The sequence below is a fragment of the Lagenorhynchus albirostris genome, chromosome 10 (genome assembly GCF_949774975.1).
Source record: "Lagenorhynchus albirostris chromosome 10, mLagAlb1.1, whole genome shotgun sequence".
NCBI classification, from domain to species: domain Eukaryota; kingdom Metazoa; phylum Chordata; class Mammalia; order Artiodactyla; family Delphinidae; genus Lagenorhynchus; species Lagenorhynchus albirostris.
In genome coordinates, this window is record NC_083104.1 from 65,033,110 (window position 1) to 65,047,158 (window position 14,049).

Consider the following 14,049-nt stretch of genomic DNA (forward strand, 5'->3'; position numbering starts at 1 on the left):
ATTATTGAGTTGTAAAGATTCTTTATATATTTTGGATATAAGTTCTTTATCAGATATATTATTTTCTCCTAGTCTGTGATTTGTCTGTTTATTCCCTTAACAGTGTCTTTTGAAGAGCAGAGTTTCTTAATTTTGATGAAGCTTGATTAATCCTTTTTTTTTCATAGATAAGGTCACGAATATTTTTTCCTATATTTTTTCTATAAATTTTATAGCTTTAGGTATACATTTAGATCTATGATTCATTTTGAGTTAATTTTTTTATATGGTGTGTGGTATGGGTAGCGATATATTTTTTTGCACATGAATGTCCAATTGTTTTAGCACTGTTTGTTGGAAAGACTGTCCTTTCTCCATGGAATTGCCTTTGCTACTTTGTTATACTATTTTTCAGAATTGTTTTAGGTATTCTAGTTCTTTCATCTTTCCAGACAAAATTTTAGAATCAGCTTATTGATTTCTACAAAAAGTCCTGCTGGGGTTTTTCTTGGAATTTTGTGTTGAGTCTCTATAGCAGTTTGGGAAGAACTGATATCTTAACTGTATTAAGTCTTCCACTCATGTTGGTGGATTTTTAATTAAAGCTTTAAAGGGAGTGGAGTGGAGCATTGATGCCTACTCTAGTTGTTTAGTAATAAATCATACTGAAATTAACCCTTGAAGAACAAGTTCTCAGTTAATTTAATGCTCTGTTTGAAAGTGGTTCTTAGTGAGGGAAGAATCTTTAGTATCGTGGAGGAGTGAGATTCTAATTCTTTCTTTCAAAGGCTTGATCTGGAACCCCTACAAGATAGCTGGCTCAGCCTTTGAAAGGAATGAAAGGGGAAACTTTCCCAGATGAACTTCATAAATGGGGCCAAGTGCCCTTCTATCCTCAGGTTAAGAAATCTCCAGGTTAAGGAGAGAACTACCAAGGAGGATTTCTGACCTCACATCTCATCCTCCTTTGCTTTGGTTTCTTCCAGCTCTGCAGCATTGGGCTAACTGTTGAGAGTGGGCAGTAGGGGAAACAGATTTAATTGAACCACAGCATGGGAGGTGTGCCTGCCTCCAGGCTAGCTGCTTAGATCACTCAAAGAGCTTTCAGACAAAGGAGTTGAGACATTAAATATGAAAATAGACTCTGCCAATTTCTCAGTAGCCTGGAAGAAATGCCTGTTAGGATTGGTAAAAGTGAGACAAGTCAGCAGATGATGTCGCATGTTAGTACATATTAAATTTTGCCTGCTTTTCCACTAATGTCATTATCTTAGGCAGCTTTTATGAATTAATTCATCAGTTTTCAAAAAGGTCATGTTAATGAGACTACCAGAGCTTTCAGCTCCTCCTTTATAATTGAGGAAACTACAATGTGAGGGCTGGGATAGGAGATTTTTTTTAAATTACATTTTAAAGTTACATTCATTTTAGTTCACTGGAAAGAAAAATTTCAAATAATAGAAAAGCGAATACACACAAAATGCTCAGATTCTCTGCTACCCACAGTTGCCATTGGTGGCCATAGTTTGAAAGTATGCTGTATGCTTCAGGCCCTTTGCTATCTTAATATAAAAGTGACCATGTGAGATTTTGTTTGTTTTTAACCTAAAATAGGATCATATTTTACAAACTGTTTTGCACACTTGTTTTTTACAATTTACCTTGTTCATAGATCATAAATACAGTTTTGTCACAGTCCTAAAATCTACCTTATTCTTTTAAAATTTTTGTTAAATATCCCATAACTCATTTTTCTATTCTCTAGCTGATGTATGTTTAAGTTGTCTTCAGCATTATTTCTGTTATAATTTATGCGGCTGTGGACATTCCATACAGACATTCTTACATGCTTATACGAGCATTTCTCTAAAAGACATTGATAGAAAGTAGAATTAGCAGGTCAAAGTGTAGGTACATGTCTAGATCTAATTGGTGGAGCCACGTGGCCCTTCCTTAATGGTGAACGAGCATGCTCTTTTCCCTATACCTTTACTAACATGGAATATTATCACGTTTTAATGCTCTTCACCATGGTAAGCAAAAAAAGTGACTTTAGAATTTGGCATTTGCCTGATCTAGTGAAATTGAGCACCTTATCTTGTTGATTAGTATTATATATTTAGTCTATGAGTTGCCTATCTTTTTCCTTTCCACTTTTCTACTTAGAAACTAATGGTAGTAGAAATACTTTGTATAAATACCGATAATATTTGACCAAAGTGGCACTCAGAGGAAAGTTTTTATCCTTAAATTCGTTTGTTAAAAAATAAGAAAGACTAAAACTTAACCAAAAGAAAGTATCAGAGAGGAATTAATAAAGATAAAAGCAGATAGTACACATCACCTACTTTATGGTATGCAGGTACACCTCAGTTAAACACAGAAAGAAAACAAGGAAAACAAAGAATGAAATTAAAAAATGAAAAAAGCAATAGACTTGAATATTGCAATGAAAACTTGTCTGTTTTTTAAAATATCTCGATATTTCTGATCAAGAAAAGGGAAATACAACATGTAGGAATAATATAAGAAACATATAACCATAAATGCAGAGATTTTAAAAATAAATAGAAAGAATTTATAAGAATAATTTTTTTTATTTGGTTAGTTAGAAGTTTCTACCATCCTCCTGGGATGAATTGTCTGGGTGAGTTATTGGTCCATCACAATGACTAGCTGAGGAGGGGTTTACTACTGGCATTCAGTGCCCAGTGACCAGGAATCCTAAGCATCTTGCGCCATGCAGGACAAACCTTCACAGTGAACAATCTTCCCAGAAAGAGAAAGCTTTAATAGATCCATGAAGTAGAAAGCCCATCTCCCTTCCCCCACGAAGGCACTAGGCCCAGATTTTATGACAGTTTTATCCGACTAGATATTCCTCTGTTATTTCAATTGATTCCAATGTAGAAGAAGTCTTCTGAAATCTTTATACAGGACTAGCATAGCAGAGCAATGTTTTGTGTATCACTTATTTCTCTATAGTGTTTAACTCTTTGCCCACTGGACATTGGGGGCCTGCTACTGCCCAGAGAAACAGTGGACAACTTTACAGGTTTGCTAGCAAATAGGAAAGTAGCCAGGAGCTCTAAAAGTCATTGTTCTCTGTGGTGCTTTTCTGCAGCATCCACTAATAGTGCTTAGGTCCAGGTGAAGTGGTTACTTAACTTAGGACAGTGATGCATGATTATCTGAATACAGTGATACATGTGGACTCTTTGGCACAAGCTACACTTCGGAGGTTTTAAGATGCAGTTAAATCAGTATTCCCGAGAGCTGTGCATTTAGGTCCACGTGAAGTTTGTGCACGAGTATGAAGACCTCAGTATTCTTGGAGGGGAGGAAAATATTATTTTAGCTTCTCCCTCTACTCCCACATCCAAAGGGCTGCCAATTTCTGAGCCTTCGGGGAATTCTATAGTGTGAATTTTGGCTTTTCCCTTTGGCAGCTTGGGATTGAGTTTTCTTGGGGGTGCTTTCATTTGTACATCTTTTAGTAGGAGGCCCACTTTTACTATTAGTTTAGTAAGACTTTGGGAAGAAGATTTAAATAAGTACCTGTATTCAGTCCACCATCTTTGCCGGGAAGTCCCGGCTAGATATTCTTGGTAGATTCCAAGCTGTAAATTTGGATGCTTTTCCCAAAGGCAAAAAATGTAAATGAGAGAGTTTAACAATTAAGCCTCATCTTCAGCAGCTTCCTCTTCTCTCACCCCTTGCATTAGAGGAGCCCTACTATATAACTGTCTTGCTCTTATCAATTTATATTTCTGAGTTGGAATAGTTTGCTTTTCTTTCCATTATGGAACAAGTTAGAACTTTGTCAGCTATGCATCTATATTTTCTTTCACCAAATGTATCGACAGCCATTATATACAATATGTATACATGAGACATATGTAAAATAATCATAAAAGGGCAGAATATGTTAAATTCATGTAAAGTGGTATAAAACTAATTTCAGAGTTCAAAGAGGAATAAATTGTGTCAGTGTAAGAGATCAGGGATGGCTTTATGAAAGAAGTGCATTTGAGCTGAACCCCAAAACAGAGAATTGTACTTGATCGGCAGAAATAAGGAGGAAGGAGAGGGCCTTCCAGACAGAGGGGGTGGCATAAATAACAGGAAGATGACAGGAGACGATAGCATGTTTGGAGAATGGAAAATAATCCAGTTTGGCTCGAACAAAGGACTAGTCGTAGAATACTGGATCTCAAATGGCAGTCTTTATTCCAAAGACCATGAAGTATTGTTGAAGCTTTTTGAATGAGGTGACAGGATAGAAGCCACACTTTAAGTACAGTCGTCACTTGTTATCCTCAGGGGATTTGTTCCAGGGTACCCCCCCACCCCCCCACCCCCTAGATACCAAAATCCTCAGACGCTCAAGTCCCTTATATAAAATGACACAGTTTTCATATATAACCTACCTGTATCCTCCTGGATACTTTAAATCATCTCTAGATTACTTCTAATACCTAATACAATGTAAATGCTATATAAGTACGATAGTTGCTGGCACATGGTAAATTCAAGTTTTGCTTTTTGGAACTTTCTGGAAATTTTTTTTTCTGAATATTTTCAATATGTGATTGGTTGAATCCACAGATGCAGAACCCATGGATATGGAGGGCTGACTGTTTGTATAATTGTAGAATTTAGATTGCACTTGGGAGAGACTGGAGTCAGGAATACCCTGAAGTCAAGAGACTTCAAGAAATCTCTTGAAGGAAATTAGAGCCCAAACTAGGGGGATAATAGAAAGTGATAGGAAGGAGAATATGGATAGCAGAGGTTTTGAAGATGTAGCATTAACAGGATCTTACAACCAAATATGGATGAAAGAGGAGGAGAGAGTATTGAGGATGATTCTAAGGTTTTGAGCCTGGTTATTTGGGGAAATATCGTGCAACTAACAGAATAGGGAATTGAAGGAGGGGCGCATTTGAGGAAGTACGTTAAGTTCAATTTTGGACAGGTTAAGTTTGAGATGTTTCAGGTACCAGAATATCCAGCTAAAAATACTTGATAAGCACTTGGAAATGTGGGTCTGATGTTCAAGAGAGATGTAAGGATTAGAAATACAGATTCATGAATCATCCACATTGAGGTGATGGATAACATAAGAGAAAATTGCTGAGGGAAAGACTAGAGAGATTGAAGAGGTCAAGAATAGAACTTACTTTTAGTGGAAAATAAAGGAAAAACATGGGAAGATAACCAGGATAATGCTGTGTCTTAGAAGCCATCATGGAACTTCCAAAAACCCCAAAATCACTGTGGTTTAAACAAGATAGAAGTCCAGAAGTAAGGAGTCCAGGGCTAGTATGGCAGCTCATGATGGTCAAGGACCTGGTCTCCTTCTGCCGTCTCATAGGTCAGGATGACTATTCAAGTTCAAGCTATCAGCACAGGCCAGAGGAAAGGAGAGAAGAAGAGTACTTTAAAGACAGCTCTCAAAAGTTGCACATACCACTCTCACTTATAAAACCCATTGACCAGAGCTTGGTCACATGGCTGCACCTAGCCACAAAGATGAGAAATGTAGTCTGTATTCTAGGTGGCTGTGAGCCAATCTAAAAAAAATCCCATGAGAGGGTGTGTACTGGGGACAACTGGTAAACAGTTTCAAATGATACAGAAAGAGCTAGAAGGATAAAGACTAGAAAAATTGGACAATTGACCATTGGTAAATCCTAGATGGGAAGGTACTTCTCTGAGGCAATTGGGAAGAGATGAAATTATCCCCAGATTTTGACATCATGTTGAAAATAGTTCAGGAAGTTTGACCTAAACCTTCTCAGGAAATTGGTGCGATTATCCTCCAAGAGTATAGGTGCTATGGGAAAGATGACGATTAGAAAAGAGTGGCAGAGGCGAGAAATTGATCTTACGGGGATGTCATAGTTTTCAAAAGGTGAATAAAGGTCGGCTGAGCCTGAGAGTCAGACTCACGTTTGAATTCCTGTCTACCACTTCTTGGCTGGAGGCCTTGAGGAAGCCATTTAACCTCTTTAAGCCTCAGTTTCCACAGGTAAAGTAGGGTTACAAATTCTTCCCTCATGGTTGCTGTGACTATTAAAAAAGGACATGCTTAGCACAGTGTCCGGCACAGAAGAACTAGTACCTAATACTTGGTAGCTAATGGAAGACAGCTGAGTTAAATACGTTGGTAGAGGACTCAGTCAGTTGTTTCTTGAGTATTCAGCAGGGCTCAACATTCCAGCAACTGGAGAAGAGAAAGCAAATGGTTGTGAATACCCAGTGTTGGAACTGGCAGAAGATCAAGGGAAACAGAGATGGCAAGTGTGCTATTAAATCGGGCACGGTTAAATATTATGGCCGGTTGGAAACTGATCCAGGCAGAGCTGGTAATATTGAATAGGGGAGTCTGAGGGACCAGGGGGTCCAACAGCAGGCAGTGAACAGACTCTTCAGGAAGAGTTTAGGGAAATAGGGGAGCTGTCAGTTAATCAGGAACAAGTCCAGGTAGAACAGTCCTGAGTCCCAAAGCTGGGCTGTGCCCGTGGGTGCTGCCGTGGGTGGAGGTGGTTCCTGACCTGAGCATCCTCCACCGTGCTGTTACACATCACCCTGAACCAAACTTGCAAGACGGCTGGACCTTCCCTGGCATTTGAGTTTTATTTTGCCTGGTTCATAGGGCCACTCAGAAGAACCCTGTCTCCTTTGTAGAGTCGGGAGAAAGGAAACGAGACTGTTCAGTGTTAGCTTGAAGAGCAGTTTGGAAATGGTTGTAAATAAAAAATGATGATAATGATGGCAGCTTACATTAACTGAACGCGTCTTATGGGCCAGCTGCGTGCCGAGTTCAGTTACACTGATTAGGTCATTGAATAGCTCAAGACAAATCTTCCGAGTAGAGGCTATTTTTATCCCTGTTTAAGATGAGGAAGAAAAAGTTAGGCATTAGAGCTGGCCCTTAAGCTCTAGCGTGGCCGAATCCAAAGCCTGTTTAACCATGAGGTTAAATCATTTCCCCTGAAGCCCTGCTACTATTCATGTTTTAATGTCACAGAGCTGGAAGGGAACTTAGGTCATCTAATCACAGATTCAAACCGTACTAAATCTCAAAGCCCTAGAGAATGCATCCCAGCCATTCATTTTTTGAAAGAGACCCAGAGAGGAAAAGTCACAGGGCTGGGGCTCCAACTTGGACCTCTTGAATCCCGGTCCAGATCTTCTTCTATTTCTCTGGTTGTCATGGACCAGAAAGGACTCTCAGTCTATTTGTCTTATCAGATCACGATCTCCAGCAAATGTCTCCATAACATACTCGGTGCCTTCTTTCTGAGGAAAGCACGGTGACCCTCCAAAAGCAGCCATGGACTTGGGAGTTCCCTGGGCACACACAGTTTCTGATGATCACCACAGTGACTAAGCATTTGGAAGGTTCCAATCCTAAGGGAACAAAGAAAACAGAACAGCCCAGGAAACTGGAGTATCCCAGCCTTCTCCTCGGAGCCTGAGGATTGATTTAACGTCGCAAGTCCTCACATGAGCTGCATTTTTCAGCCCTCATTTAAATGGGCAGAGGTGACTGAAAATGTGTAAATGTTAAAATGTTATCATTCAGAAGCCCTTGAGAATCCCCATGGATCATGATAGTAATTAAAATGCAGCATAGAAGACCCCTTGCTTCAGCAGGTCACAGGGTAAAAGAAAAATGCACACCCAGAATGAATAAAAATGGAAAGTCGAAGGGACTGGGAATTAGCATACTGGGGTGTCCTAGTATTCAGTGGAGCAGCTGGCCTTGATGTATGGGGAGAGTAAGGACACAGCCCTCCCCGTGTCCTGTTCCCTCTTAGTTTCTCTCCTAGAAGGGCAGGTTGTGAGGAGTGCTGGGGGCAGCATAGGAGGAGGGTTGGAAAAGCTGTGGAGTTCCCAGGGTGGGAGCATAGTGATTCTCAGTTGAAGGAAGACCTCGGGCCTGAGGGTTCTCTTCTGCGAGCCTGCGAGTCCACGAGCCCCTGGGCACAAGGTTCCTGTCACTGATTTTTCTAAAATATTTCCACTTCTCTTTAAGCCTGTCAAGGCCTTTCTTCTCCTTCAATACCCAGCTCAAAAATCTACCTCTTCTGAGAAGCCTCCTGGTTCAAAGTTATCACACTCTCCTTTCTGCTCACTGCACAGTGCATTTGGTTTATACTTAAAGCATCTATTAATCTTTGCCTTGCATTCTAGTCATTTCTTTATATGCTGGTCTCTTCCAATAGCTAGTAAGCTCGTGGAGCAGAGTCCTTGTCTTCATCTTTATATCTTCAGGTGCCCCCTGAAGACAGACATTGTGCACATGCGGATTGTGGGAATGGGTGGTCACAGTGACAATTCTGGGGCCTATCTCAGTTTCTCACTTCAGCATTCTCACTGTATTACCTTCTGTCCCCTCCTTCTGCTGTCGAGAGTTATAAGGATGATGAAGGCAATGGATGTTGGTACTTGTCACGTACACTGTCGCTGACGATCCTTGTGACAAATCTGTGAGGAACAGAGAAGTAGTTGGTCTCATCTGTGAGCAGAATATGTTGTTATGGATCCTGTGTGGAGAATAACAGTTGTTACCATCTCTTGAGAGCTGGCATGTTCCAGGCATGGTCCTAAATGCTTCACATATATAATTTAATTCTCATAACAAGCTTATGAAATAAGTACTATTAAGATCCCAAAATTATCGATGACAATACCAGGCACAGAAAAGTAATTTGCTCAAGATCTGGCTTTGGGTGGGTGGGTGGGGAATCTAGCTTTTGATCAGTACATTATATTGCTAACACCTTGTCCCTAAGAGACCTAATATTATCCTGACTTTACAGAAGGAAGGGACCATTGAGTAGATCTTTTCCCACTCATTGATTTGCCAGGAAATCTAGCTTAGCCTTGGATATAGTTTTTTATGGGAAAGAGAACACCAGCTTGTTGAGATCCTGGGGTTCTTAGATCTTGACAAGCTTTTTAAATACCAAGGTGTCTTTCCTAGGGAATTGCCTGGGTAAGTTGTCTCATTATGAGCATCCCTTTCCATGATTTCTTCTACTCTGGTGGATTGTGGTTTCTCTAATGGGATTATGACCCTCGGAAATTCTTGCTCTTCACATATTTCCTCCTTCCATAAGTTCCATAAGTTCCTTCTTTCTGCCCACTTCCTTCCTCCAGCATCTATCTGGTACTGAGCTCTTGGCATCTGTCCCTCTTTCTCCATTGATGACTCGCATGAATGCGTGGCTGTTGGACAGGGCCTTCATTGTTGGCTCCCTCAGCAGCAGTCAGAACATTCCCTGTGGCCTGGGTTCCAAGGTCCACCCAGGCAGTGTGAGCCTGGCTCACTCCCAGTTCTGGACTGGTGTTTTTCTTTTGTTGTTGGACTCCCATCTCCTCAAAAAAATTGTTAAATAAGGAGCTAGAAGCTGGTGGAAAGGAAGAGAAGCCTGTGCTCCTGTTATCAGCGCTCTCTTTCGAGTTCAGAGGCAGTCAGGGGGACACTGCACCTTGGGCCAGAATCTGGAGGAAGTCAGCCATCAGAATATAGTCCTGGAGGTGGCGAATTTCACACCCTGGTTAACTCTCCCCATCAACCTCTCCTAGGAAGTCCCGCTGTCCCGAACCACCATTGGATGGTCATGTGGTCCCACTGTGCAGCCCCACAGGGCACTTCTTGCACGCTGTCAGTTGTCATACGTGGTGTTCATAGCCTGGAAGTCAGGGCTTCCTGAGGCCTGAGTGAAGCTGTGTGGAACTCTTACGTACTCAGCACATCTTCTTCCCTAGAGACGTGATTCAGGATGTTCAGTGCTTGTTCAGTGCTCTGGACTTGACCTATGGGGTGTGGGATGAGTGAGTTCGGGGTGTGAAAGTCCTGAAGCAGTCAAGTATAGAGGAAGGAGATGCCAAAGTTCATACTTCTGGGCTCCTGTGGATAAGTAATCAGAGCCATAAAGTGGACTTGGCTGCCCCCTCAGCAGCCTCTGCAGACTTGCCAAAAGCTGAGCCGACTGTGGAGACCAAACTGTTCTTGAGAGGGTGGGGTGCGTGGAACCATATCCCTGCCCAGACCTCAGGGCAGTGGGCTCATGCGGGGAGCTGGTTGTTGGGGTCCTTCCTGAAACGCTGCCCTGGAAGAGCCAGCATTGTAGGACCCTGGCATCATGCTTGGGCAGCAAAGTGTCATGGTTATGAAGCGTGCCCCTCCTCACCTGACTGCCTTGGGGCTGCAGGCCATGATGAGGGAGGGAGGGTGCTCTGCAGGCAGCCCCGGGAGAGACATCCAGGCGGGGCTCTGCAGCACCCCAAGGGGGAAGTGTGCCATCACAGTACGCTGGAGACTTGGCTTCTCATCACTATCAGAACATAAAAGGGATTTTTAAGGACCATGCAGCCAACCTATTTATTTTAGATACTGAAGCCCAGCAAGATGTGATCACTGCCAAGGCCACACAGCAAGAGAGTAGAACAGCAGGACCAGAGCCAGGTGCTCAGATGCCTAGGTTAGAGCCTTCTCCCCCACCACTCCGGACAAACCACAGAAGGCCTGAGGGGCTTAGATTTCTCATCTGTAAAAATAGTTGAACTTGACCCTTTGGATTCCGAGATTCTCTGCTCTCATGAACAGTTTGGAGAGCTTGGGGCAGACTAGGGAATCATTTGGTGTATATACCGTAGATTCCACTCACAAAGAAAGTAGAGCTGAATATTAGCTGTGGAATGTGAACTAGTACTGGACACAGGGTTGTCATCTGCCCTGCTGATGTGGGTTAAAATCTCTAATGGTTCTGAGTTCATGCAGGGAGAGCCCCTTGGGTGTCCCAGTGTGATACTGATATTGGACTCTGATTTGATCAATTATTTATGCTACTTCAGGGCAGAGGTATTTGATACTTCAGGGGAGTGTACAGTAGTAGTTGGCCTCACGAGCCGGTAGTGTCAGGTTTCTGGGATGTTAGGGCCGTCTCAGGAGAACTGCACATGTCTCTTGACATTGACAAATCAGACCATTTTGATTTCAGTGGATCAACTAAGGTTAAACTTAAACAAATAGGAGCAGCTGGGAGGCTTTGGAAGGAGTGAGATGTGTACATTCTCAAAAAAACAAAAAAAAAGAAAGGAAAGAAAAGAAAAGAAAAAGAAAGAGAGAAAAAAAAAAAGTAGAAAAGTCTGTGCTCCCTGAGGAAGGAAGGATGAGGCGTGGAACTCTGAATCGCCCCCCTCTGAGGAAGGAAGCAGTTATTTCTCTGCTGGTTTGTTTTGTACTTTCAGTTAAGGAATTCCAGAAGTTGCAGGTTGTGGATTATGACTTCCATTTTTTTCCCTCTGTTGCTGCTTGCCAGAGGAAGGGGGTGGGTGGGGGCGGGTGGCTCTAAATAACACTTTGGCCTTTATGGAAATGTATCAGATGTTCCAGGAGTGAGTCTCGCTTGCTTGTGCTTGCTTGCTCTCTTTCGCACGCGCGTGCTCTCTCTCTCTCACTTTTGCTCCGTGTTCACTCACTCTCTCCTCACTTGTGTCCTTTCTGTGGGATATAGTTAGCACCTCTTGTCGCCTTATATAGCAAGGTCTGGTCGTTAATGTTAACAGAAATCTAACAACAAGGAAGGCTGCCAGATAGCATTAATCAGGCCAGTGTTTGGAATTTCATAAATGCTCTGACTTTGGGTACAAATTGGACATTAAGAACAATATGAAACTGTTTTCTGCCTTCCTCTCTCCCCTTCTCTCCCTCTGCCCTCTCCCCAGCCGATCCATCTTCTCTCTCTTTCCCTCTGCTTTTGAATTCCTCTGCTTGGCCGTGCGCTTGCTGCATTGGAACTTTGTTGGTTTTTGCCGTGTTTAATTTTGTTATTTCTCTGTCTCTCCGTCCACTCCAAGACCACAGGCGGAGCAGCGGCAGCCGGAGCCAGGACTCTGCAGAGGGGCAGGACGGGCAGGTCCCGGAGCAGTTCTCAGGTCTCCTCCACGGCTCCTCCCCAGTGTGTGAGGCCGGGCAGGACCCTTTCCAGCTGCTCCCAGCCCCTGGCCAGAGCCATCAAGAAGGGTCCCCCGCACAGGGTGCCCGCCCCGAGGCAGGCATGCAGCTGGAGGAGACGGGCGGGCGCGCGTCTGGAGCCTCCGCGCCCCGCATGCCGGACCAGAGTAAGAGAGTGGGCTATCCGGCCAGCCTGCCTCCCGCCCACAGCCAGACGCACCCTGCAACTTCGACGCGCACCGCATCTCCACACCCTTGGGGTGCCGAGGAAGAAGGCGACCGGAGCGGGGCCAGAAGCCGAGCCCCTCCCACCGGCAGACCCAAAGCTGAGCTCAAACTCAGCCGCAGCTTGTCCAAGTCTGACTCTGATCTCCTGACCTGCTCACCCACGGAGGACGCTACGATGGGGAGCCGGAGCGAGTCCCTGTCCAACTGCAGCATCGGGAAGAAGAGGCTGGAGAAGTCTCCCTCCTTTGCCTCCGAGTGGGATGAGGTAAGGCCGCGTGACGTCTCGGAGAGCTGGGCTGGCTGAGCCCCCTGTGCTCCCCTGGGTGCTGACGCCCAGGCCAGGATGTGGGCCGGGGCTGCCCTGCTTCCTTCGCACTTCAACCAGAGTGTTTCTGACAACTGGGAGGGAGGCAGGTGCTGGGGAGCCAGGTCAGGGGTCTTCCTGCCTGTGTGGCAGAGGACAGGTCCACTCATGGTTAATCTGGAGGGTGGAGGCCCAGCAGAGCAGGGCTGAGGGAGAGGCGGTTCCTAGAAATGATAAGGTATTTGGAAATATTTGGATCCCATCCGCCCCACTGAGGGAGCCAGGCTCACCCTGAAGATGCTTCAGAAGAGCTAGAGTGCTTCCTATGAGTTTTCAGGAGGAAGAGGGAAGATCCTGAGTTGCGGGGAGGGGGCTTTGGGAGAAGCTGCTGAAAGGGGATCAGAAGGGGGATTTTCTGTTTCCCGCTGCTCATGATTATTCTTACTGTGTTTCCCAGGAAGACCGAATGATCTCCCCACAGAAGCGTTCTGCCCATTCCACATTCCTGGGTTGGCCGGGCAGAGGGCTAGGTGGTTCAGGAAACAAAGAGAGATTAGTGAGGAGAAAACATTTTGAGTCTGAGGCCCAGGTTCCTTTCATAGCCATTGTTATAGAATAGTTAGAAATACGTGCCCAGATATTTTTCAGTGACCTGTGACATGTCTTCCTGGGCAGAAGAATGTGTCTCTCAAAGATGGGTAAACACGCAGGGAATGTTCAAGTACTACCCTTGAAAGCTTCTTGCTAGGAGGAAGCTGACTTTGAAGCAGGCTGGATCTGTCTCCCCGGAACATTTTCAAGAGATGAATTTAGCACTTGAAGAGGAGGGGACCACTGCAGCTGGCATGTCCATTTGAACACTCTGTAGACTAAATGCCCTACCCAGCCCATCTGGATTGCAGCTGCAAAAGTTATGTAAACCAAAGCTAATCCCATTCCCAATGTGGGAACAGGGCGGGGCCGATTCCTCTAGCACTCATCTCCAGATATGATAAGGTTTAGGACTCTGTTTAGTCAGGGACAGGAAGATCCTGTGCCAGAGAAGGTCTGCACTATTTAGTAAACCAGAATTTGGTGAGCCTGTACTAGATGCCAGGCCACTTAAGGAAAATCAGTTTGTGTTCAAGAGCGCCTGGGGCCAGAAGATTACACACAGGAGAGTAGGTGTTTGTAGGAAAGTGTGCTGTACCTTTGTTTTTCAAAATGGAGTTTTACTAATTTACAGTCAAGTATAGGATAAGGCAGCTTAAGAGTAAGATAAATGCAATATTCTCTGAAATGGCAGGAGAGACCAATAGAGAAAAACATCAGTGGGGGTGGGGTGGGCAGAGGCGAGGGGTACGAGAGGGTGGAAAGAGGCTTTAGGAAAGATCACAGAGAAGTGGCATTGGACATGGAATTAAAGAACCAAGTGTTTTGGTTAGAACCAGATTGAAACCATAGGATGAAGAAAGGGCATTGAGGTGGAGAGAAAAGCATGAGCAAGGGCGTGGAGCTGAGAAAGCTTAGGTCGTTTGGTTTCTACAGAGTGTAGAGTTTGTACAGGGAGAGTAAGAAATAA

General features: G+C 44.0%; 1 protein-coding gene across 7 annotated transcripts in view; it reads left to right on the forward strand.

Annotated features, from left to right (window-relative positions):
• ANKS1A (ankyrin repeat and sterile alpha motif domain containing 1A) overlaps positions 1-14,049 on the forward strand; it is a 189,789-nt gene that overhangs the window by 101,253 nt on the left and 74,487 nt on the right. For all 7 annotated transcript variants that reach the window (XM_060162640.1, XM_060162634.1, XM_060162638.1 and 4 more), the window contains one exon: positions 11,860-12,449. In XM_060162640.1, coding sequence (XP_060018623.1) covers positions 11,860-12,449 — 590 coding nt within the window. The remainder of the gene's footprint in view (positions 1-11,859; positions 12,450-14,049) is intronic.